At 41.1% G+C, this 22,647-nt stretch overlaps 2 protein-coding genes across 15 annotated transcripts in view; one reads left to right on the top strand and one right to left on the bottom strand.

Annotated features, from left to right (window-relative positions):
* ZC3H14 (zinc finger CCCH-type containing 14) overlaps window positions 1–5,335 on the top strand; it is a 49,037-nt gene extending 43,702 nt beyond the window's left edge. For 4 of the 7 annotated variants that reach the window (XM_032405744.1, XM_032405746.1, XM_032405749.1 and 1 more), the window contains 5 exons: window positions 1,948–2,068; window positions 3,222–3,358; window positions 3,851–3,942; window positions 4,641–4,747; window positions 5,072–5,335. In XM_032405744.1, coding sequence (XP_032261635.1) covers window positions 1,948–2,068; window positions 3,222–3,358; window positions 3,851–3,942; window positions 4,641–4,747; window positions 5,072–5,078 — 464 coding nt within the window. In that variant the 3' untranslated portion in view covers window positions 5,079–5,335. The remainder of the gene's footprint in view (window positions 1–1,947; window positions 2,069–3,221; window positions 3,359–3,850; window positions 3,943–4,640; window positions 4,748–5,071) is intronic. The other 3 variants (XM_032405745.1, XM_032405747.1, XM_032405750.1) reach the window with 1 other exon arrangement.
* Window positions 5,336–5,423: 88 nt separating this feature from the next.
* The window catches only part of EML5 (EMAP like 5), a 168,586-nt gene continuing 151,362 nt past the window's right edge, over window positions 5,424–22,647 (bottom strand). For 6 of the 8 annotated variants that reach the window (XM_032405737.1, XM_032405736.1, XM_032405735.1 and 3 more), the window contains 11 exons: window positions 18,863–19,036; window positions 18,022–18,230; window positions 15,614–15,771; window positions 14,201–14,315; window positions 13,167–13,355; window positions 12,827–12,999; window positions 11,394–11,556; window positions 10,486–10,589; window positions 9,815–9,968; window positions 9,205–9,305; window positions 5,424–8,938 (listed from right to left, as the gene is read on the bottom strand). In XM_032405737.1, coding sequence (XP_032261628.1) covers window positions 8,902–8,938; window positions 9,205–9,305; window positions 9,815–9,968; window positions 10,486–10,589; window positions 11,394–11,556; window positions 12,827–12,999; window positions 13,167–13,355; window positions 14,201–14,315; window positions 15,614–15,771; window positions 18,022–18,230; window positions 18,863–19,036 — 1,577 coding nt within the window. In that variant the 3' untranslated portion in view covers window positions 5,424–8,901. Of the gene's footprint in view, window positions 8,939–9,204; window positions 9,306–9,814; window positions 9,969–10,485; window positions 10,590–11,393; window positions 11,557–12,826; window positions 13,000–13,166; window positions 13,356–14,200; window positions 14,316–15,613; window positions 15,772–18,021; window positions 18,231–18,862; window positions 19,037–22,647 lie in introns of those variants that run through there. The other 2 variants (XM_032405738.1, XM_032405742.1) reach the window with 2 other exon arrangements.

Here is a 22,647-nt window from a genome sequence, read left to right on the forward strand (position 1 = left end):
CTTTCATTTGGCCTGGGTTCCCATGTATATACTATAGTCTAAAGTATGTTCTTTAGGAGGAGGGTAGGACACATTTCCTGCAGGCAGGATATTAGACACACTTAAAATTGGAGAAAACTGCTCTTTCCGGCCATGCAAGATTTTATTGGAGACTAAGAATACCTTTATATCCTGGAGCTAAACAGTGACTTTTACTGTTTTAAAAGTAGCATGGAAAACTATATATCAGACATAGTTGTGGGTTTTTTGTGGCTTTTTTAAAGATTTTATTTATTAGCATGAGCAGAGGGGAGGGGCAGAAGCAGACTCCCCACTAAGCAGGGAGCCTGATATGGGGCTCGATCCCAGGACCCTGGGATCATGACCTGAGCCGAAGGCAGATGCTTAACCGACTGAGCCACCCAGGCGCCCCTAGCATAGTGTTACAGTAGCCCTTTCATGGTCCTCCTGTCTAGGCTCCAGGACTGGATTTGTGTGCCTTGTTCTCCTGTAATGAAGACTGAGGTTGGGTCACTAGATCAGTAAGTTCTCAGAATACCAGCTGCTGCACTGTTAGGTTTTGATTGGTCGCCTACTTTGTATTTTTGTTTCCATTCAATCATAAAACTCTAAGGAAGACATTATTTTCTTTTTGCATAGATAAGGAAACTGAAGTTGAGGTACTAGGTTAAGACTTGTCCAAAGTGTCTAGCTCAGCTAAGTTACAGAGCCAAATTTGAACTGCCTGATCTCAGGCAAGAGGAATAGAGCAATGTGGCTGAAATGATGTTTGCTTTTATAGTTACGAATGTGAACCCTAATCTGTAACACCCATGATGCTTTTTTTTTTTTTTTTTAAAGCTAGGGTGTTTTGGTCCAGAAGTTGTCAGGTTGTTATGGCCTTTGGGTGTGAATTTTTGGCCTTTTTACATTTTAAATGGGCATTAGTTGCCTGCATTTAAGCTTTGTATGTCATATAAAAAGGTTTTTGGCTTTCTCTGAATCGGGAGACAATCTGGAAGCACAGGCCCACTTTCCCACGCCCTAGTAATTGACATTGTCGTTGGACACGACCCCGAGAGGGAGTGGCAGGCAGGCAGTGAGCCCTGTGGATGGTGCATGCACTTGCTCTCCTGGTTGCTCTTACCCACCTTTGTTTCCTCCCCACCAAGGCTGTCTGCCACCGATCATCTTCTATCCAGCCAGGCTCACTGCTGGGTGATCTAGCGGGCCCCTGTAGGTAATGACATTTGTGACACATTTTAAGCAAGAAACTTTTCCTCACATTGATGTGAGTTTATCACCTGGACTTAGAACTGTGTGTACCTCAGTGAGTGGGAACACTTTTGTGTATGAACCACTCATAATGTCTGAACGTGAGAATTTGTTCACATTCTTTGTTGTTGTTGTTTTTTTAAAGATTTATTTATTTGAGAGAGCATGAGGACGGGAAGGGGCAGACGGGAGAGGGAGAGAGAATCCTCAAGTCGACTCCCTGCTAGGCTTGATCCCAGGACCCCAAGTTCATGACCTGAGCCAAAGTTGGATGCTTAACTGACTGAGCCACCCAGGCGTCCCAGTTCATATTCTTTTTCACCTTGTGTTTGCAGTTTTCATTTCATTTTATTGGCTCCCTACTTGGACATCCTTCCCCGCCCCCCTCATATTTTAATTCAGCTCTGAAATAATATTGAGCCAGGGGGCTTGGGGTGAGAGCTTTGGCTCTAGTTGCAGCATCCCTCTCTGGTTTGCTTTTTACAGTGAGAACTGCAGTGTGCTTCCTGGTGACCTTTTCTAGCAGGCTCTTACCTGTGTTACCCAGAATATTGGACTCCTTTATTTTGTATGATCATAGACATGGAAGAACATAAGATTTTAAGACTGGGCTTTGAGGGAAATGTATTAAAGGTGCCATATACTGAATTGATCATAATTAATGAGATACTTTTAACTTTTTCCCCTTTTTAGCTGAGATGAGTGAACTGAGTGTGGTCCAGAAACCAGAAAAACTTTTGGAGCGTTGCAAGTACTGGCCTGCCTGTAAAAATGGCGATGAGTGTGCTTACCATCATCCTGTTTCACCTTGCAAGTGAGTAGCAGCAGCAAGCTGATTCTGATCTGCAGGTTAATTTCTAGATCTTAGAGCTGGTTCTGTTTGTTTTTCATTTCTGTGGATCAGTTTGACTCGTATAACTAAATGCAGTGACACTTAACCATTGCCCTCCCAGAATAGCATCCTTGTGTAATATATGTGTGTGTGTTTGAGGGAGTGGGGAGTGGGAGAAGGCTTCTGTACATTTAAGGAGATGGTTATATAACTGCCCTGGTTTGAATGCATTGTATTCATGTACATATCCACAGCTTTCAAGGCATTGGGGACACAGTTAGTTACAGGTAATGTGACAAAACATTTTGGACTTGGGTGTAATTTTTCCTTACCAGTTGGCTGGTTCAATGGCATGATCTTTGAGAGGTGGCTTTTAGATTTTAAAAAGATATCTATTTTGGTCCTAGAGGTGGAATCTCCATGTTTTGACTTAAGAAATGTGGATGTGAGAATAATATGGATGTACATGGAGGGGGAGACCACAGAATGAGTCTTTTTGGAGTGGTGCCTTGCACATATATTATGCTCAGTATATTGAGTTCATAAATTACTGCAAACATAGATCTTACAGAGGAAATGGTATGATTCTTAACACAAAAAATCCTTTTGTCTCTCATGGTCATGGCTTGAGTTGAAAATCTTATTACCTTAGGCTTCGGAATAGACTACTGTGTCCTTTTTTGAAATCTGGCCTCATTTTTTTTTTAAGATTTTTAAAAAAATGTATTCGAGAAAGAGCACAAATGGGGAAGGGCAGAGGGAGAGGGATAAGCAGACTCCCCACTCGACTTGGGGCTCAATCCCAGAACCCTGGGATCATGACCTGAGCCAAAGGCAGAAGCTTAACTGCCTGAGCCACCCAGATGCCCCAGATCTGGCCTCATTTAAAAATTGAGTTTCCCGGGGCATCTGTCTGGCTCAGTCGGTAGACACGCGACTCTTGATTTCTGGGTTGTGAGTTCAAGCCCCACATTGGGCATAAAGCTTAGTTTAAGAAAAAATTGAGTTTCCCTTTTTTCTATTCTGTGTTTCTCAAAAAAGTAGTGATGGAATATAATGAGCCTCTCTACAAAAAAAAAAAAAAAAACCTAATGCATTGAGAAGATTAAATGTGAATAATGTTTTTGTTTTATAGAGCCTTCCCCAATTGTAAATTTGCTGAAAAATGTTTGTTTGTTCATCCAAATTGTAAATATGATGCAAAATGTACTAAACCAGATTGTCCCTTCACTCATATGAGTAGAAGAATTCCAGTACTGCCTCCAAAACCAGGTTAGTGACACTGTGTAGGTAAAAAATAGAAAATGACATTTTGTGATTATCAACTGAGTTTTTTTTTTTAATTTTATTTGTTCATTTGACAGAGAAAGACACAGCCTAGAGAGGGAACACAAGCGGGGGGAGTGGGAGAGGGAGAAGCAGGCTTCCCGCGGAGCAGGGAGCCCGATGCGGGGCTCGATCCCAGGACCCTGGGATCATGACCTGGGCCGAAGGCAGACGCCCAATGACTGAGCCACCCAGGCGCCCCATCAACTGAGTTTAAAAGAAAAAAGGAATAGTTTTAGAAGTTATCATGCCAGAATCAGTTAACCTACCTAACCAGTCTTTAAAGAGTAGGTGTGCCTATTCAGTATCATTCTGAAATATTTTATCTAATGAATATATAAATCTCATATTTTTAAAATGGGTCCATAAAAACATCAGTAGATTGCATTACAGATGATTTTGCCGAATTTGATCAATCTTTGCTCTTATTTTTGTCAGCAGTTGCAACACCAGCCTCACCTTCTAGTAGTCAACTGTGCCGTTATTTCCCTGCTTGTAAGAAAATGGAATGTCCCTTCTATCATCCAAAAGTAAGAATTTTCATTTTCCCAAAAAATGATTTAGTGACAACTTTTCAGTTCTGAGGCCTGGAAGAACACTAGCAAATTGATTATCTTGTGTGTCCATGGTCTTCCCCTGCCCGCCCCCCCCAATTTCTGTTTTTGTTAAGAGTTAATGTTCTGGTCTTTCAGACCTTGTAGTTCTTGGTCTGAACCAGAGGTTAATGTTCTAGGCTCTCAGAGTGAAGCTTCCCTTTGCTTAGTTTCCACTCCTCTCTGCACCTAAGCATGTGGGTGGGGTTTTTTACCCCCACCTCATGTCAGAAACAGATGATGAAGTCCAGTTGTACTTGTGCTGATGGTTTTAATTTTCTGTGTGCTATAAAGATGGATGTGTCTCCACCTGTTGAGTTGCTCAGAGTGAATGATCTCTCTGGCCGTCACTCCCCCCCAACTGCAGTTGGGCATAAATGAGGGTGTCTGGGGCATGAGGGATAGAAGGGATGTTGGGCTGATAAGGAGGGTGAGTAGAAGTTGGTACTGTATACTGAGGTTACTTTTGAAATCTTTGACTAGAATTTTGTGTCGGGGGGCGGGGGGGTCATTTGTCAAGGTTTCAATATTAAAATATTGTTAGATTGTATCTCTTGCCCCATTAAATGTTTCTCTCAAATTGCCTTTTTATTTGTATTAGCTTTGCAAATGTTGAGACTGTTGTTTGTATTTAGCACTGCAGATTTAACACTCAGTGTACAAGACCTGACTGCACATTTTATCATCCCACCATTACTGTGCCACCACGACATGCCTTGAAATGGATTCGACCTCAGACCAGGTAAAGACTTGGGGGAGATGATCACTTTGATTTTTCTCTACTGTTTCAGTTATACATGGTCCTTGGAAAATGTTTCCAGATTTCGTTTTACCAGTGATTGCTTCTTCACCTTGCGTATATACTGCTTAAAAATCTCACATCAGTTTTCTTGGCATTAGTAATGTAAAACATTGGAAGAAAGTTTTAATGTGGCCTATAAATTTAAATACACATCATTATACTTACATTGTAAATCTGTAGAACAAATATTTGTTGTGTGAAAATACTCCTTAGCTGGGTATGTATGAATGTAAAGCAGTTAATTAAAATTTTTTGTTTACTCAGTGAATGACAGTCCTACTTCGCAGAAGATTGTGGAGTTTCCATCTACTGGCAAAAATATTCTGCAGAACTTGTCAAACCTTTGAAACTTGGAATATATTGGTTTCATAATACGAAGTTTATTGCCTATCTGAAGTGTCTAATTTTTCAAGTTTGTAAGTTTATTAAGTGGTTTTAACATTGGGTATTTTTTGTTGTTTGACTATGAAAAGAGCGTTTAAGAAAAAGCTAAATTCTATTAAAGCATTTGAGGCGTGTTTGTACACTGCTATTTCAGGTTAGTGTCAGTACTGGGGCTTCAGTGAGAGGAGCATCCTTACTCTAATCCTTGGGAAAAGTGAACAAAATCCAACCTTTTAAACAGAAGACTGGCCAGAAGTGTGGAGACAGCTTAAAATAGTCATTCAGTCCTGCTTTTAAATGATTTAGTTTGAAAAGCATGAGAACACAGGCTTCTTGGGTTGAGTGCTGCTGTGGTTGTACTAACGGTTCTTACCTTCTGGGATAGGGTGGGTCGGGTAAACACAGAATGGCAAATGCAAAAAAAGATGAACAGTTCCTTAAAATGCTTTCATTTACTATTAACATACACTTTTTAAATAAATATTTTGGGGCTGCATTATCACAAAATTATACAAAAATTTTTTTACAATGCTATATACAGAAGGTATCAGAAAACAAACTTCAAACTCACAAGATTGTAACTACATATATTCTCACATTCTGAAAAAGTAACAGTTTCAGAAATAACCACAAAAAATTTTTTAAATGTAAAAATTAGATTTAAATAGTATATTTTAAATGACTAATACAGAAACCAGATGGGTAAACTGCAAAACAAGACTAACCTCTCGGACTACTGAATCTGTACACAGGCTTCTGTGTGTGGTTTTTGAAATAGTTAAGGCAAGAAGTGTCAGATGCTTTAGAATTAAATAACCAACGGATCACTGATCTTAAAGACTTGATGTACAGCAATTTTTAAAAAAATAAAGCTAAAAGTTGGTTAGAACAGATCGAATTAATGCAAAAGAGAGACTCAAACATTCTCAGGACCAAATTAACTATAAAAAAAAAAAAAGTTCATTGACTAGTTAGTTATATACCCGAGGGATAACAGAACAGCATGTGTAAAAGTCCATGTTTAAGAGCATAAAACCAGCAGTCGTTTTGTGGCCATTGCTTTTCCACTGGGAGAAGAAAGAATTAACCAGTTATTAAACCAGCTGTAAGTTGCACTTTGCTGTGCCGATTCCTAAGAAAAACCTTGAAACCATGGAAGAGGAAAGACCGTGCCCAGGATGGCACAGAGCTCTCACCGAGTTAGGCTGGGGTGACAAGACTCCTGAATTTAAGGCGTTTGTTCATTCCAGTGCTACTTAGATTTCTTCTGCAAAGATGTAAACCATCTTAAGTTGTATTTCTAGAAATCCACTACAAAGAACATAAACAGGAAACGGGGCCTAAGTGGTTTGGTTCAGGCATTTCACAAGTCAAGAACATGCTAAAATCGGATAGTTTTTGCCATTTAATAAACACTGCCTGGAAACCCCTTTAAGGGTTTAATGTTACCTTCCAGCTGCTGTGTTTTACAAGCAAGCTAAGGTTGACTCTAGACCAAGTTACCCAACAAATGTTTAAAATGAACCACCATCAAAAAGCATCGCAACAAGGGAGGGAACCAGGTGGCTAGTGGCGGGGGCGGCAGATGCAGTGTGCTCGGGCGTGCGCTTATGTACGGAAACGGGACTGAAGGGGCCAGAGATCTCAGGTGACAAATTGAGGAGCTTAGTCAAATACTGCACACAAAAGTAATTCTCTGGGTTAAAAAAATAAACACAGGGCAGAATCTTCATAACCTGTGTGCTTATTCACCTTCCCTTAGTTGATGGCTGGAATAAACAAGGTGGTGGTGGGAGAACTACTTAAAATCAACATGAGTTTTAGTCGTGAAACTGATAACAGTCATTAAAGCTGGCTTATCAGGCTGGCCACTCGGGGGAACAAAAATGCAGCGGAGGCATTTTTGTCCTAAGTCTTTTACCTAAGGTTATAATTAGCGTTTCTACATGTACTGTAATAGAAATGGAATTTCTCTTTAGTCAAAAGCTGGGAAGCTTTGGCTCAGAAGGAAAATTTGAACAGGCTCAAAGATAGAGGGGGTGAGTGGGGGGGTGGTTCAGGGGAATTTCTTTAATTTATTGAATGGCTCTTTATAATAATATACATGGACAGAAATTTAATATTAGTATATTCTAAAATTGGGCTTAATTTAGGAGAATCCATTGATGTGAATATGATCTTATGTTTCAAGCTTCTTAATGCCTTAATCAGTCCTTCAGACACAGCTACTGTTCAGAGCTTTAAAACTGACCATGTTCAATCACTGGTTAGGCTTTTTGTGATACAGTTCAGCCTACAGTTCTGTTTTCAGTATTTACAAGGTGTTGGGCATACAAAATAGTTATCAGGAATCTTCATGTCTGGTCAAACCAGACTGAGATTTCCAGAAACCTGAAGGGGTCTGTTATGCTACAAAGATAATTAACACATTAAAATAAAATTCATAGGACCAATAGAGCATCTTAAACTTTTTCACACTTAGAAAAATATATTTTTAAATAGCAATCTACATAATCTCCCATCTTCAGGAAACTACGGACAGGCTAAACAGCAAATTCCTGAACGGCAAGTACTGATCTTTGGCAGCATTAAAGTGAATAGGGATAAATATCTAAGAGTTAAGCCCTAATCCACCAAAAAGGAATTTTAATGGACAAGTTTTACAAGTGGACCTGTATTCATTCCTTTTGGAGGTCAGCCTATGGGGTGGCATACGTCTAATAAATTTTTCCAGTAGAGAAAAAAGCTATAAAAATTTTATTTCAAGAGCTTACTAAATTGTTTGACTTTGTAAATGTGACCTTGAACACTTCAGTCTACATATTAAACAAGTGTTTCTATTACACTACATCTTTAAATATTCGGTATGCTCTCCCAGCTAACTACTACTGCTGTCCAGAACTTTAACCTGTACACCCCTGAAAAGGACTGTTCGTCATACTACTTTTTCATTAATGAGGCTATAATCATGTTATATTTTCATGTTAATTTTTCAGCTATAAGATGACTTCCGAACAGAAAAGGATCGACAGCTCAAAAATGAAAATGTAGTGATCATATATTACTAACTTTGGATTTGTTCCTGAATGTAAAACTGCCAGGAAAAAAAATGTCCTTTATAAAAAGAGGTTTACTGATGCTTACGTAGCATTATCTTCTCCAGTAAAGCTCGTGTGTGTTTCCTTAGGGAAAATGTTTGCCTTTTAAAAACTGTGATCCTCTAAGGTGATGGTGTGTTTCCTTTCCTTATGTAAACACAAGGATAAAATAAGTCATTAAATAATGAACCTTGAAAATAAAATATAAATTCTAAAAAAGAAAAACAGTTTTGCTAAAGAGACGAAGAAAATTAAGCAACTTGGGTTTTTAAGGTTTTGTTTTTTGAGAGGCGCTGTCCCCTAAGCCTTCCTAGCAGGTCTGCCAAGTCTGCACACTCCCCCAAACTGGGGGGCTGGCTTTCACCGAGTATTTATTCAATCCTTTCTTAAAGTAATTGTCTGGCAGTGTATGGATTATGGACAGTTATCCAGTGCATACAACAAATATTTTGAACTTATCTGTCTTCTGTTTGGATGACTCTGGGCATTTATCCCTGTTAACAATCCTAAGTTAGCACCACTTGCCCATGCAAGGTTTGGTTCTGTTTTTGTTTTGTTGTTGTTAGTTTTTCCTCTTCTGTAATTCTGGTCTCTTCTCAGCATCCGTATCTTTCAGTGAGGCATATGTACACATTTCCAGACAAATAAACTGCAATCAGAGACAAAAAAAGCAGTGAGTTCATTATTTTCCTAGATTTTCAGAAGTTTAATGAGCTTTCAAATCAAATGTATAAAATTTTTCATTAACTCCTTTTATTTCGTACTGCCCCACGTGCTGTGCTGCCACGGAGCCAGCCGGTTATGCCGCCTTCGTCTGTGGTTGACTCAGAGTCTGTTACCTGAGGCAGTGATCCCAGGGCTCTTAGGAACGAGCAAGAGAGAGTCTGCTCTTCTTGGGCTGAGACAGTTACCCACCTGCAGTCATCACCTCCGGCACTAACGACATGTCGATCACCGCTGGTAAATCGAATATTGGTCACATGAGGTGAATGACCCAAGAACCTTTTGTGCTTTGCCTGAAAAACCATGAGAAACAAAGCTCAGGACGTTGTGTGAGGCACACAAAAATCAGAGGTTCCTGTCAGGAGCCCTAGATCTCCATCCCAGGGGCCGTGAAGAGAGGCAGGCAGTTGGGACCACAGCCAGTGTTACTCATGTTAGCTGATGGATCTGCACCTAACACAAACCAGGTTCTCGGGGCAGGACTCTGAACATTTTCCTCTGAGGAAAAGCATTTGAAACTTCGTAACTGAGTAAAGGTTTGATAAAAAGGCTAATCACAGCGTTATTAGGATAGTTTGCAAAGATGGTGTTACCTGGGGGCATGGGGAGATGATTTCTAAAAGCTTTTACTTCAGAGTAAGGGATTTAGTAAGTTTTGAAAAAATTTTAGGAACATAAGTGTTTCCAAATCAGGAGACAGTAACATATTTAGCTATTAAATTATGGGGGAAGAAGTAGTAATGATCAGATGTCTGAACTGCTAGTAAAATTACATAAAAAGCAAAACCAAACACAAACTTACAAATTTTTCAGGACACGGGAAGTCAAATAACTTAACCATGCCAAAGTCATCTCCTGTTACAAGGCTGATTCCTGAATGAGATACGCAGGCACAGTTGACATTGGCTTTCTCAGTGTGTCGGGACCAGATTCCCGTAACTTCATCCCCTAGAATACTAGAGGGAAGGAATAAAAGAAAATCCATAGCAAACATGTACCACGCTAAAAAAGTTTTTTGGTAATTAATCTCTACTTAATTATGTTACTTTAAAATTAAAAGATGCTTATGCTTTAGGAATTTGATAGATTAAAAAGATGACTACTCATGGTTACCTGTTAAATAGCAAATTTATAAGGTTCCATTTCTAATAACTGCAAGATAGCGTTCCTTTAGATAAATAACACAATTGCTTAACAGTACCCAGTATGTGGTTTTATTGCTTGTTATTAAACCTAATGTGTTAAGGAAAATATCAGGGCATCTTTAAAGGCTTTTAACCTTGATAAAGCATTTGGGAATATGTTCAATGAAGAGGAGTTCCAGCATGAGAGACTATATCATCGGCCTCTTTGGAAGAATTCAAGATATGGTAACAAACATAAAACTCAACTACTGTTCCCTAGTGGAACGGCTCTAACTGTTAAGCAATAGGGTTTTCCAGTTTTCCCGGCTGACCTTCAGTCAGTTCTTACCTAGTCCATGTAGCCCAAGTGATCCTGTCCATGGCGGCCTGATCCGTAACAGGTTTTCCTGAAGGCACTTCATAGACATGTCGTTTATAGCAACCAGTGGAGACCTTGCATGGTATTAAAATGGGACAAGAATTCCATTAGGCGAGAGACACATCAGAAGGCTATAGGATACTAGCAAAGGGTGCTATCTGATTTACATTTCTAACGATGACTACAGAAGTCTGTTAGAAAAAATGGAGAGGACTAATAAGAATAGGATATTAATGCAGAAACAGTGAAGAATAAAGTCAAGAGTTGAGAAGCTCTGGAACTCAGGAGTTTTTTCAGAAAGTTATCGCCCAACGTGTGGCTCGGACTCACAACTCCGAGATCAAGAGTCGTATGCTGAGCCAGCCAGGCTCCCCTAAAACTTGGGTTTTGTTTTGTTTTTTAAAGATTATTTATTTATATGACAGAGACACAGCGAGAGAGGGAACACAAGCAGGGGGAGTGGGAGAGGGAGAAGCAGGCATCCCGAGGAGCAGGAAGCCCGATGCGGGGCTTGATCCCAGGACCCTGGGATCATGACCTGTGCTGAAGGCAGACGCTTAACAACTGAGCCACCCAGGCAGCCCTATATGAGGGATTTTTTTTTATTTTTTATTTTTTTTAAAGACTATTTATTTGACAGAGAGACAGCGAGAGAGGGAACACAAGCAGGGCGAGTGGGAGAGGGAGAAGCAGGCTTCCCATGGAGCAGGGAGCCCGATGCGGGGCTCCATCCCAGGACCCCGGGATCATGACTTGAGCCGAAGGCAGACGCTTAATGACTGAGCCACCCAGCACCCCTAAAACTCAGTTTTAAATGCATCCACTAACAGTGTTAGAACAGCTAGTGTAAACTGGGTTTTATAGTATTGGTACCATACCTGGAGATATCTGCTATCTGCAGAGAAGTCCATTTGAATGACAAAGCTGGGAATGTCTCTGCAGTAGCTGATTCTGTTAAGGGTGGGGCCCAATGTTAGGTCGTAAAAATCCACGGAGTTCTCACTAGAACCTACAGCCAGAAACCGGGAATCTGGACTGAATCTGGAGAGGTAAGAAAAGACGTGAAAGACACGTTAGACCGCATGAAATTACATAAACGTTTAAGACCAGTGACTTGCTTTCTACCTCTCAAAAATAAGTATGTGTGTGATCGGGCCTCAAGTAGATTTACCCGACAGACACAACTGATTGTGTATACTGAGATTATATTTGTGTTACATGAAACAAAAAGCTTGTATTTCACTTCAATTTTAAGTGGCTCCTGAATTTTCATCTGATTCCTTTAAAAAGATCTAAGTTTTGAAAAAGCCACTAACAAATACATAACTCTTTTAAGTTACATAGTACACCAAATTTACCAAGATAGGATTCTTTCATCTGGAAACATGGTATCTTCACAGCAAACAACACAGACCAGATGAATTTGCCTCAGGTTATCCGATGAAGTGACACTGCCTGAGGTTTAGAAGTGTCTTAACAGACAAACACGTGCCGGAGTTCATGGGAAATCGTACGGGGCAACTCAGGTGAGGTTCTCTAGGGAAACGGGCCTGCAGGAAGTTTATATGTTGAAATTCTGAGGAAGGTTTCATGTGTAAAAGGGTTTTACTAATGAAAAGAATGCAAGCTTTTGACAGAACTGGATTCAAAAATCTTAATCTTGATCACAGAAGTACTCAGTAAGTGGTAACCACTGTCAAGATAAGCTGACGCACTGGAAATACAGAAGTTCAAGAGTTTAAAGTTTAATTCAGATTCTGGGGCATAGATGTTTGATGAGTATTAATTTTTTAAAAAATATTTATTTGAGAGAGAGTTGGGGAAGGGGCAGAGGAAGAGGGAGCAGCAGACTCCCGGCTGAGCAGGGACAGAATCCTGAGATCAGGACCTGAGCCAAAGTCAGGTACTCAGCCGACTGAGCCACCCAGGTGCCCTGATGAGTACTGATTAATTAATTTTATATTCAATTAAGAGGTGGGGTTATAACTTTAGTTCTCTAGGCTGACAACTTAGGAAGGACAGATGGCTCTCTTCTGTACACTGGAACATAATTCTTGGATGGATCAACTCGCTGGACACATCCAGTGTGATACTTACCATCAAACTCCCTGAGTACATGCTGTTATAAGGCACCGTGGCTGGTGCCAATGGATTGATAATTTAGCAAGCAGTAAGTATACAAACGGCTACATTTCAGCATACAATTTATGATGTGATTAAATGCTACAGGCACTAAGAACCTGTTTTCAAATGTAACCCAGGTCATTTAAGAATATATATACCAAAAATTCTATTCCATTTGTTGACTAACCTGATATCATGGATTGCACATCGTCTATCTCTCTTCTTTCCCCATATTTTTAGAGAGCTCACCAGTAAAATAATAAATTCTCCGTTTTTCATTCCAATAGCCACCATATCCCCTTCAGGGCTGTAACACACGGTACGAGCAGCATGTCCCAAATTCACTTTGTTTAACATCTTCTGCATAAGAACCAAGAGTCATAGAGAACTGTATTAAATAGAGTACTTAAAGTAAACCAATTTCTTTTCAAAATTCTCAATATAATTCTCAAATAGTTAAGTGCTAGCAATTTAGGACTTCCACTGTCCTTAGAAATTGTAACTTTAAGAAAGAAAACTGTACCTACTTTATCAGCAATATCCCAGAGTCTCACTGTCCCATCTTCTGCAGCAGAAAGGAAAAAATCCCGGGAAGGATGTGTCACCAGTCCCCATATGGGTCCATCCACATGGCCATTAACTAAAATATTACATGCTGCATTTTTCTCTCCAACTTCAATGATCTCCGCATTCCTTGTCCCAACTAGGATCTTGCCCTAAAGCACAAATGGGACCAATACATTTAATGTAATTCAACAGTTGCTTTCAATAACTTAAGAAGGACCCTACTGACCTCGTCTCGAAGAACGTTCTGCTGTGAGTGCTCTAGGAGCAAGCCAGGCATTAGCTCCTGCGGTTTTCTTTGACTAGAAGCACATCCGCAGGAGCACTGGACTGGCCTGTCTGGCAGAGTCCGTGCTAAAGAACAGAACTGCACTCTAACATCTGGCTTTGCCAGTCAGAGTTTGGACTTGGACTCTAGTTTAATCTGAAGAGCTCCAAGGAGGTGTAAGTGCACTGGGATCCAGGAAGAAAGTATTGGATTTTAGTTAAAAGGGAAATTAAACCAATAGATAACATGGACTGAGAATAATACATGTATATGACTTATGCTTATTGCAAGTTCATGCACGGTCAAAATTTTTTATAGAAATGGGTGTTTAAAAAAACAGACGGGGCACCTGGCTGGCTCAGTTGGTACAGTGAGTGACTTGATGTTAGGGTCGTGAGTTTAAGCCCCACGTTGGGGGGTAGGGGGGCGTACTTTAAAAACAAAACCAAAAAAAGACAGCTGCTCTAATCAGAATGAGTCGACTGGCGAGAAACTTCACTCCTGCCTACCACAGCTGAGTTAGCGGACTCAAGAACCTACGGAGGTCGACCTAGAGTACAGAGAGAGGAGAGCAGCTCCCTGTGCTCCGGCCGGCCCGGGGAGGCCGAGGACAGCCAGCAAGCAAACTCCTCTTATCTACCACTCGTCAAGTTCCCGAGGGGGGGCGAACCCCACGAAAAAGTGTCCTCTACTTTGTGCCGCCCCGTAATGGCTCGAGAAACAGCTTACTTTGCCTCTGCACACAGAACGAACACAGTCCGTGACTTGTCCGGTCTCGAGCCTGAAGGCGCGGCACCGTCTCAGCTCCTGATCCCACAGTTTGACTGCTCCCCCTTCTTTTGACCTGATAACAACCCAAACCCAAATAAGCATTTGTTATTAGCTGTTCCAATCATTTTTGAAATAAATACTAAATTATAAGCAGAATAGTTAAAAAAAAAAAAAAGAGGCCCTAATACTTTTTACAGCAATTTTAAGATACACAGTATTTCAGTCATTCTGTTTAAGCAGAATTTACTTTTACTTCAGTTTTCGGACATAAGCATAATCTTATTTAGCTCCCATCCCCCACATAACGTATCCATTCTCTTGATTAAGGAAATGTGTAAAATGTGTAACGTTAAAATGGTAATGAAAAGGTAAGGCGAGATAACCGGATTACAGATGCTATGCTCTAGACGAAATTTTTATTTGTTCCTCCCAGGACGAAAACACCCAACTGAAAGCACTCAGTGGCTGCCCACGGGCAGAGTGCATGGCGTGCGGGAAAGCCCAGCATCAGAGTAATACGGGAAAGACAGCATTTAGCCCATTTACGGTTTTTCGCTTGGGAGAACTGAAAAATGTAGAACTTTATTTTCTGTGAGATGAATTGCTTGTCTTAGGACAAAAACATGCCCATGTAGGACAACAGTCTTTCTTCATGTGAAAGAAAAGCTACTGCATTTGTGTTTCATATATGCGGCTTCTCTCAATCCTGTCTGGAAATGTACTTACTTCTTGGACATGCAAACACTGCATTTTTATATGAATACATCGGCAGAAAATCAGTTCTAAGTATCTGGCTTCTGGGAGGTTTTCAGAGCACTCAGAAAAAGGCCTTTCCTTAGACTTAAGTTTTGAAGCCTTGTATTACACAATTTTATGTCACAGGTTTGCCTCAAGGAAAAGCACACAAGGCAATTTGTTTCTAGCATCCTCTCATCTTCTGCTGAGGCAGCCAGCGGTCCGCACCTTGCCCCCGAATGTCCGTCCGGACAAAGAAGAGAGCAGGCAGGCCAGGTGCATCCGGGGTTTGAGGGCAGAGACTCTCCCACAGGCCCCCTCTTACCCAGCAAATACGGACGCAGGATTCAGACGTGACGACAATCAGTTCTCTACCTGCATCACAACTACCTCAGAGAAAGTCTCATCCTGACTGCTGGGGTCTAGGCTTCTCTACAGCATGAAAACAACTGCAAGTGGCCTACGACCAGAATGTAGGCAGCAACAAGGCGGCAGGGAAGAGGCAATACTGGTGAAGCACAGGAGGAGGACGTGCAGAGGGGAGAGTCGGCGTAGCCCAGAAGGAACTAGACTGCTGAGCGGCAAGCCGCGGGCCGACCGACGCGCAGGGAGGCCGTGCAGGGGAGCAGGACTCACGGCCTCTCCTTGCCGCCGGTCACGACCAGGCCGTCCCGAAGCGTGGTGTACATGGCGAACACGGGCCCGTTGTGAGCTCTGGCCACGATCCTACACAATACGTGATCTCTCCACACACACACATCTCCACTGACGGCACCTGTAAACGTCAAGTTATTCTGAAAAGGAGTGGGGAAGGGGGAGATAAACTCATCAAAAGTTCAAATAGAGACGAAACAGACGCAACTCTCTACCGTAAGGGGGGCCTACCTCGCACACGGCCCAGCGGGGGGAGCCGGGCGCCCCGAGCCAGAAAACCCCAACTGGCTTTGCCAGGGCCTGCCGTGCGGCTCTGCTGCACGTTCCCCGGACTAACCTGGGACAAGACTTGTAACCTCTAGGAGGATCCGCTTTTTCATGTGTAAAATGAGGGAGTTCAGGCTCCAAGGTCCCTTCCAGTTCTAAAATATTATCATTCGGGTTCATATCATCCCTTTGGGCTGCTTCCCTTCAGCTGCCCAAGAAATAACTTGAGGTCATTAGTCACAGAGAGTCAAAGAGGAGTAGGAGTAGGAAGTGAAAATAACTTTTCACTAGGTTGGTAAAGTATTTTGTCACAGAAGGTAGAACTATAGGATTTATAAATAGAGCAAAGCTGTGGGAACTTTTAGGTTTCACTAATTCATGAAGTTATATATGAACTTAACGTTTGCCATAACTTCTTAAAATCAAAAGCAAAGTCAATGCAATACAAAATAAGATAAATCTGATAAGGTACCAAAAGTAATAGCGCTTTAGATCACTGAGAATTGCCATCCTACTGATCTAGTTCATTTATGTGGAGACTGGAGAAATTAAATTCCGCATCATGTGCTATTTTCATCCATTTTAGCTTCACTTTTGGAGCAACTGGTACAAGATCTTTCACCAGAAACAATATGGAGAGAACCAGCAGGAAAATCAATTTTGAATTACAACAAAACAAAGATTTTCTTTAATCTTTCTGAGAATACTATATGGTTGGTATGTTTAATTTCCCTACAACAATTTTTTTTTTTAAGTCATCTCTACCCACAAGGTGTAGCTTGAACTCCCAACCCGGAGATCAAGAGTCGCCCACTCCACCAACTGAGCCGGCCAGGTGCCCCTCCCAACAACAATTTAATGTGACTTCGCATTCCGCAGCATTTATGCCTCTTCTCTGTACCTTATATTTGGATAACAATAATTATATTTGTCATTTAGAAGCATCACTAATCCATGCCTTATCTGCAATTAGAATGTGAATGCTTCAGTATTTTACTTCTCTTGCTTTTATAGCCCCTCAGCAAAGAAGATGTTCAAAAAGGCCTAAACTGGACATCAACCCATCTGGCTACATAACAAAACACTCTGATCGCACTGCTGCTTCAAACATCAGCCAATTGTGACTAATATTTTAGTCTTCAATTTATTTTCAATCAGGCATGGGCAACTGGCTACGTAAGAAATTTTATACACGAAGAAAGTTAATCTACACGGACAAATTAAATGCCAGAAGCATCTGAATATGTGAGTTCTTCTTCTAGAAAGGAATTACTGGTCTTCTATAAAGAATGCCCAAAATGTTTAATGGAAGTCTGACATGGTACAACCAACATTTTCAATGGTCTTTTTCTCAAAAACGTGTGCTTAAAGGTTCTAAAAGTATAATTTTCTTCACATTCTATACCCACATAAACAGTAAAGAAATCCACTTAGGTTTTTGATGCACCCAAGGATTTTTTAAAAAGCCTGGCCAGGGCAAAGGGTATTAAAGGAAAGAGATGCGGATCATGAACCGCCAGCCCAGATGGGATGGGGGAGGGGAGGGAATGGCTCTCTCAAACACTCTCTGTGGAAGCCAGGAATTGTGCTCTCCTTCCTCCTCGGAGTGAGCTGGGTGAGCGGGGCGAGCGGACAGAGAGGCACCAGCCCAGAGCACTTCCAACTATGTGCTAAGCGGTGCGTTACGATGATAGAAAGCAAAGGAAATCCTAAACCCCAGTACCATCTTAAATAGTTGAAAATTACATTTGTTGATTCATCTTTCTGTATTCTGACAAATCTTTAGGAATATGAGGATCTCCTAGGAGGATAGAAATTTTAGGAGTTTTAGGGTGACAATTACAAAATTAATGAAGGCTTTTAAGAATGGCAGTGGCCTAAGGACTCAAACGTTTCATTATAATCCTTCACCCTCATTAATCTTCTTTCCCACTCCCTGATTTCTGAGTCTCAGAGTCTGAAAGGGGAAATGTATGCACTGACCAGGACATCCGTAATGATTAGTGGGTCACAATCCACAGAACAGCGTATGGTGGCTTATCTATCTAAAGTAAGAAAATTCAAAGTAGTCCAATTTCTGTAATTCCAAGATACTACTAGCACAGGCATTTTAAGAGACATACTGCACCAAATGCAACAGCAAGCATGGTCTGCGTCCGCGCATCCTCCACGGTGCTCAGGAGCCCTTTTTTGCTAAGAAGAGCCCTTCCTGCCAGTGTCCAGAACTTCACGTGTTTGACTCCCACAGAGACAAACTGGGAATCTGAATCTGGTCGGAATTCGGCCACAAAAATACGCTGGTTGTGGCCAGCTCTGCTGGCAATTTTGGTACCTGATACAGAGAGACAACAAAATTAACAAGGTTAACAGTTATTCGGAATATATAGTTCAAAAAACAAATACTTCTGAGGGGGCGTGTCCCTCGCACAGCTACCGAGCAATCACAGGACCTGTGCAGAGTCCTTTGGACATATTTTCTCAAGGGATGTGTGTATTAATGGGAGCTTTATTATCACTGAAGGGCCATTCCAGATTTCAGAAATCATTCTCTGTGGCTCTGTGAACTTCACTTTTTATAGCAGCTATATAACTGAAAAGTTTTGTCTAAAGTATAAGTAATATTACCCTATTGATGTTCATTGTCACTTACAATATACTTCATTTCCATTCTTGACTAAGACCCTCCATAACCAACCAAATAATAACTGGCAAAGAGACTTACATATGAAAGGAAATAGCAGCGAATCATATATAGTATTAATAACTTTCATGAATTTATGTTTTGTGAGCTTCTTTCACTGAGTTTTTAAAGTGGAACATACCAACAGTAACATCAACTGTGTACTGTATACGGCTGAAATGAAAAATGATTTCAATCACCAAGTTAAGGCAAATACTAGAGAACTAATATTACCCTAGTATTCTTATTTTTTTTTTAAATTACAAAAGGAAAAAGAGCCCTACCTTCCTGCCATCTCCAAATGGTAACAGTATGTTCTGGGTCCAGCCCCACAGACAGCAGGAGTTTTCCAGTAGCGCTGAAGCTGACTGAACACACTCCCTTTGAGTGGTAGCATCTCAGGATAGACAAAGTCTGCTTGTTCACTGCATCCCAGATGTGGATGGAAGGAGCTGTAGCTAAATAAAGATAAAATCCAAAAGTTGTAATATGCCTATTACAAATGTTTCCATTTCTACAGCTGATGCATATTTTCTGAAACATGGAAAAGTATGTACCAAAGGCTATGTACTTAATAAAAAATAGCTCAAAACTAAGACTAAATTAAAAAAAAAAGAAACGAAACAGACTCATAAATACAAAGAGCTGATGGCTGCCAGAGGGGAGGGTGGTGGGGGATGGGCAAGAGGGGGAGGAGGGGGGCGCAGGAAGGGAGTGGGAGAGACAGGCTCCGGGTCACGAATAAGCCACGGGGAACAGAGGTGGCCGAACCGTGACGGCAGCGCAAGCATGGTCACACGTGGCAGCCACACTTGTGGCAAACGCAGAACGCACACCCTTGTCCAATCACGACGCTGGACGCCTGAAACTCACTTAACATTGTGTGTCAACTATGCCGCAATTAAAAAACTGCGCACACACTCTCTCTCTCAAATAAATTAAAAAACAGTTTACCATATAATAAAATAGGGTATTTTTGTGTGAAAAACTGAACATAATAAACTTAAGTACTGGACTAAAACTAGAATGTCCCTTATTCAATAAAAGTCAAAGGATATGAAGAACGGGCAAACTTAGTAAGTGTAGCAGCATCAGCAGTGGCCTCAGAAACTATGGAGAGCGCCCAAATGTCCATCAACTGATGAATGGATAAGGAAGAGGTGGGACACATATACATAGTGGAATATTACTCAGCCATCAGAAAGAACAAAATCTTGCCTTAGGCAATGCTGTGCATGGGGCTAAAGAGTATTATGCTTAGCAAAACGTCAGTCAGAGAAAGACAAATACCATATGATTTCACTCCTGTGTGGAAGCTAAGAAACAAAACAGATGGATATTTGGGAAGGGGAAAAAAAAAAAGAGGGAAGCAAACCGTAATAGACTCTTAATGACAGAGAACAAACTGAGGGTTGATGGAAGGAGGGGAGGTGGGGGATGGGCTAAACAGGTTATGGGTATTAAGGAGGGCGCTTGTTGGGATGAGCACCCGGTGTCATATGTAAGTGATGAATCACTAAATTCTACTCCTGAAACCAATATTACACTGTATGTTAACTAGAATTTAAATAAAAATTTGAAAAAAAATATATACTAGTAGATCAGTCTATAATTTTTTTGCCAGTAATAAATATTATATAGGTCTTCTATAATATAAAAAACATTTTTACATGTTCACAAAAAGCACCTCTCAGCAATCCATATACTTTATTTGCCTAAATGTGATGAGGTAGATAATGGACTTTCAAGAAACATCACTCAGTTTTGTCTCTAAATTTCATATGTCACAAATTACAAAGACTTTCATTTACCTAAAATTTAGCTAGCAAGTAATCTTAAGTTGAATTACTGAGCTTTTCAAGCTTTCGTATAAAGTTAAATGAGATGGTAAGGAGTGTACACCTAAAATTTAGGTTTTAAAACATACAGGTAGGACCATGTCATGGGATTGCTAATATTCAGACTGTTCTGAACTTATATCAGTAACAGGATTTAAGATTTAAATCACTACAAATTTTCAAGGCCTTTCTTACTGAAGAAAGATTAAATTATGTTCATTAAGTACATTTTATTTTCTCCTATGATTCAAAAATGGTCATTCATGATACTGGAGTAACACAGATCCTGCTCTCACTCTTCCCCTTCCGATGGGCCACCAGCTAATGGGTGCCCATCCTGGGCCAGGCCTGGTACAGGGGACACATCTAGGCCCCAGTTCTAGGCAGATGTATTTTCCCATGAAGTCAGTCAAGCCCTAAGTCACACACACCTCAGAGCTGGCAGAGCCAACAGAGGTGTGCTGTCCTCAGAGTCCATTTCTGTTCTTGCTCCTTCTGTTACATCAAGCTATCTCTGGAAAATCAATCCCACTGTTTTTTTTTTTAAGATTATTTATTTGAGAGAGAGAGAGAGAGAGAGAGAGAGAACAAGCAGGGGAAGGAGCAAAGGGAGAAGGAGTGGCAGACTCCCCGCTGAGCAGGGAGCCTGATGTGGGGCTCGATCCCAGGACCCCGAGAGCATGACCTGAGCCAAACGCTTAACCGAGCCACCCATGTGCCCCTCCCACTTTTTTTTTTTTTAAGATTTTATTTATTTATTTGACAGAGAGCGCACAAGCAGGGGGCGTGGCAGGGGGAGAGGCAGGCTCCCCACTGAGCAAGGAAGGAGCCCAATGTAGGGCTTGATCCCAGGTCCCAGGATCATGACCTGAGCCGAAGGCAGATACCCAACCAACTGAGCCACCCAGGCGCCCCTCCCACTGACTTTTTATAAGCATTCTTAAACTCTAAGAATGACTAGAAGGGTCACATGGGAGCTTGTGATAGAAATGTTCTACATATTGATTTGGGTGGTGACTGCACAGTTTTGTACAACAGCCAAAACCTTTTGAACCTCTGCTTTAAAAATGAAATAAAAATAGAAAAGATCTGTAAACAATAAATCAATTTAGAAATTAAAAAAAACCTCAAGTCTCTAGTACAGAGATGCCTATAAGGGTCTCTTTCAATTACTAATTGGATCTCATAAGAATCAAAGTTTTAAAGGATATTCTTTCTCCGTCCTCTACTTTGCCTTTGGTGCAGCTATAAAACTCTATTTTAAAACAAAATTTTCACATGGGTCATTAAGTGAGCCAACTGCAGTTCACTCTTCAGTTTCTGTAGTGGACAGCTCTTTGCTGCATACCCACCATCCATTACCTCCTTTCTTCTTAATAAAGCTATACTTCTATGCAGGAATCCATTCCTCCCTATGTAGAGCAAGTGATTCAGGGGAAAGACACTGCTTGCTCAATTGATTAGTCTAATGCTCTTGTGATAACCTCCCCTGCACCCCAACCCCTCACGCTCCATTCCCCACCATTCCCCACCATTCCCCACTCCCACCTCCAGCAAAGTGATTTAGTTCAGTAACCCAGATTTAGCCAATCAGCACATGGTGTTCCCCAGGTGTTCTCTTAGTACAGGGTTTGCTTTGGGTCTTAAAAGGACTCAATCAGCCTAAAAGGAAGGAAGCATGAACTTTTAGCTCATGGTTGTGAAAAGGGTTTTTATCCTTTTTCCCACTAAATGAAAGCAAAGAAGCATGTAACTCTAACTGGTACGGTAGCCCTTTTCTGACCACATGCAACCAATCTTAGGGCTAATAAATTTCCTTATTTTCTGTCAGAGAGGGCACATGGAAGACCGCTAAGGTATTAATGGACAATTGCCTATTGTGACAAATGGTAACTATGATGGGGGGTCGGGGGGCCGGAGAGTTCTCTTTGAATCCCCTTAAGGATCAAAATGTCAAATTCTTAGCACTGTCTTAGGTACACTGAAAAAGCTTTATCAGACAAAAGATGTCTCCTTACTGTCTACCCAGAAGACACGTATTCAAACGGTAATTACACCACGTATTTTCTAATATATATTTACTCTCCCATGTTCCAAAGTGACAATTTCAAAATTTTACCCCCACCTTCTTCACCACCTCCTCACTCTCAGCTATTGAAATGAAGAAAATAGAGCTTCCTTATTCCCGCCCTCCCCCCCCCGCCCCCCCCCCCCCCCCCCCCCCCCCCCCC

Source organism: Phoca vitulina, unplaced genomic scaffold, assembly GCF_004348235.1.
Source record: "Phoca vitulina isolate PV1807 unplaced genomic scaffold, GSC_HSeal_1.0 scaffold7, whole genome shotgun sequence".
Classification (NCBI taxonomy): domain Eukaryota; kingdom Metazoa; phylum Chordata; class Mammalia; order Carnivora; family Phocidae; genus Phoca; species Phoca vitulina.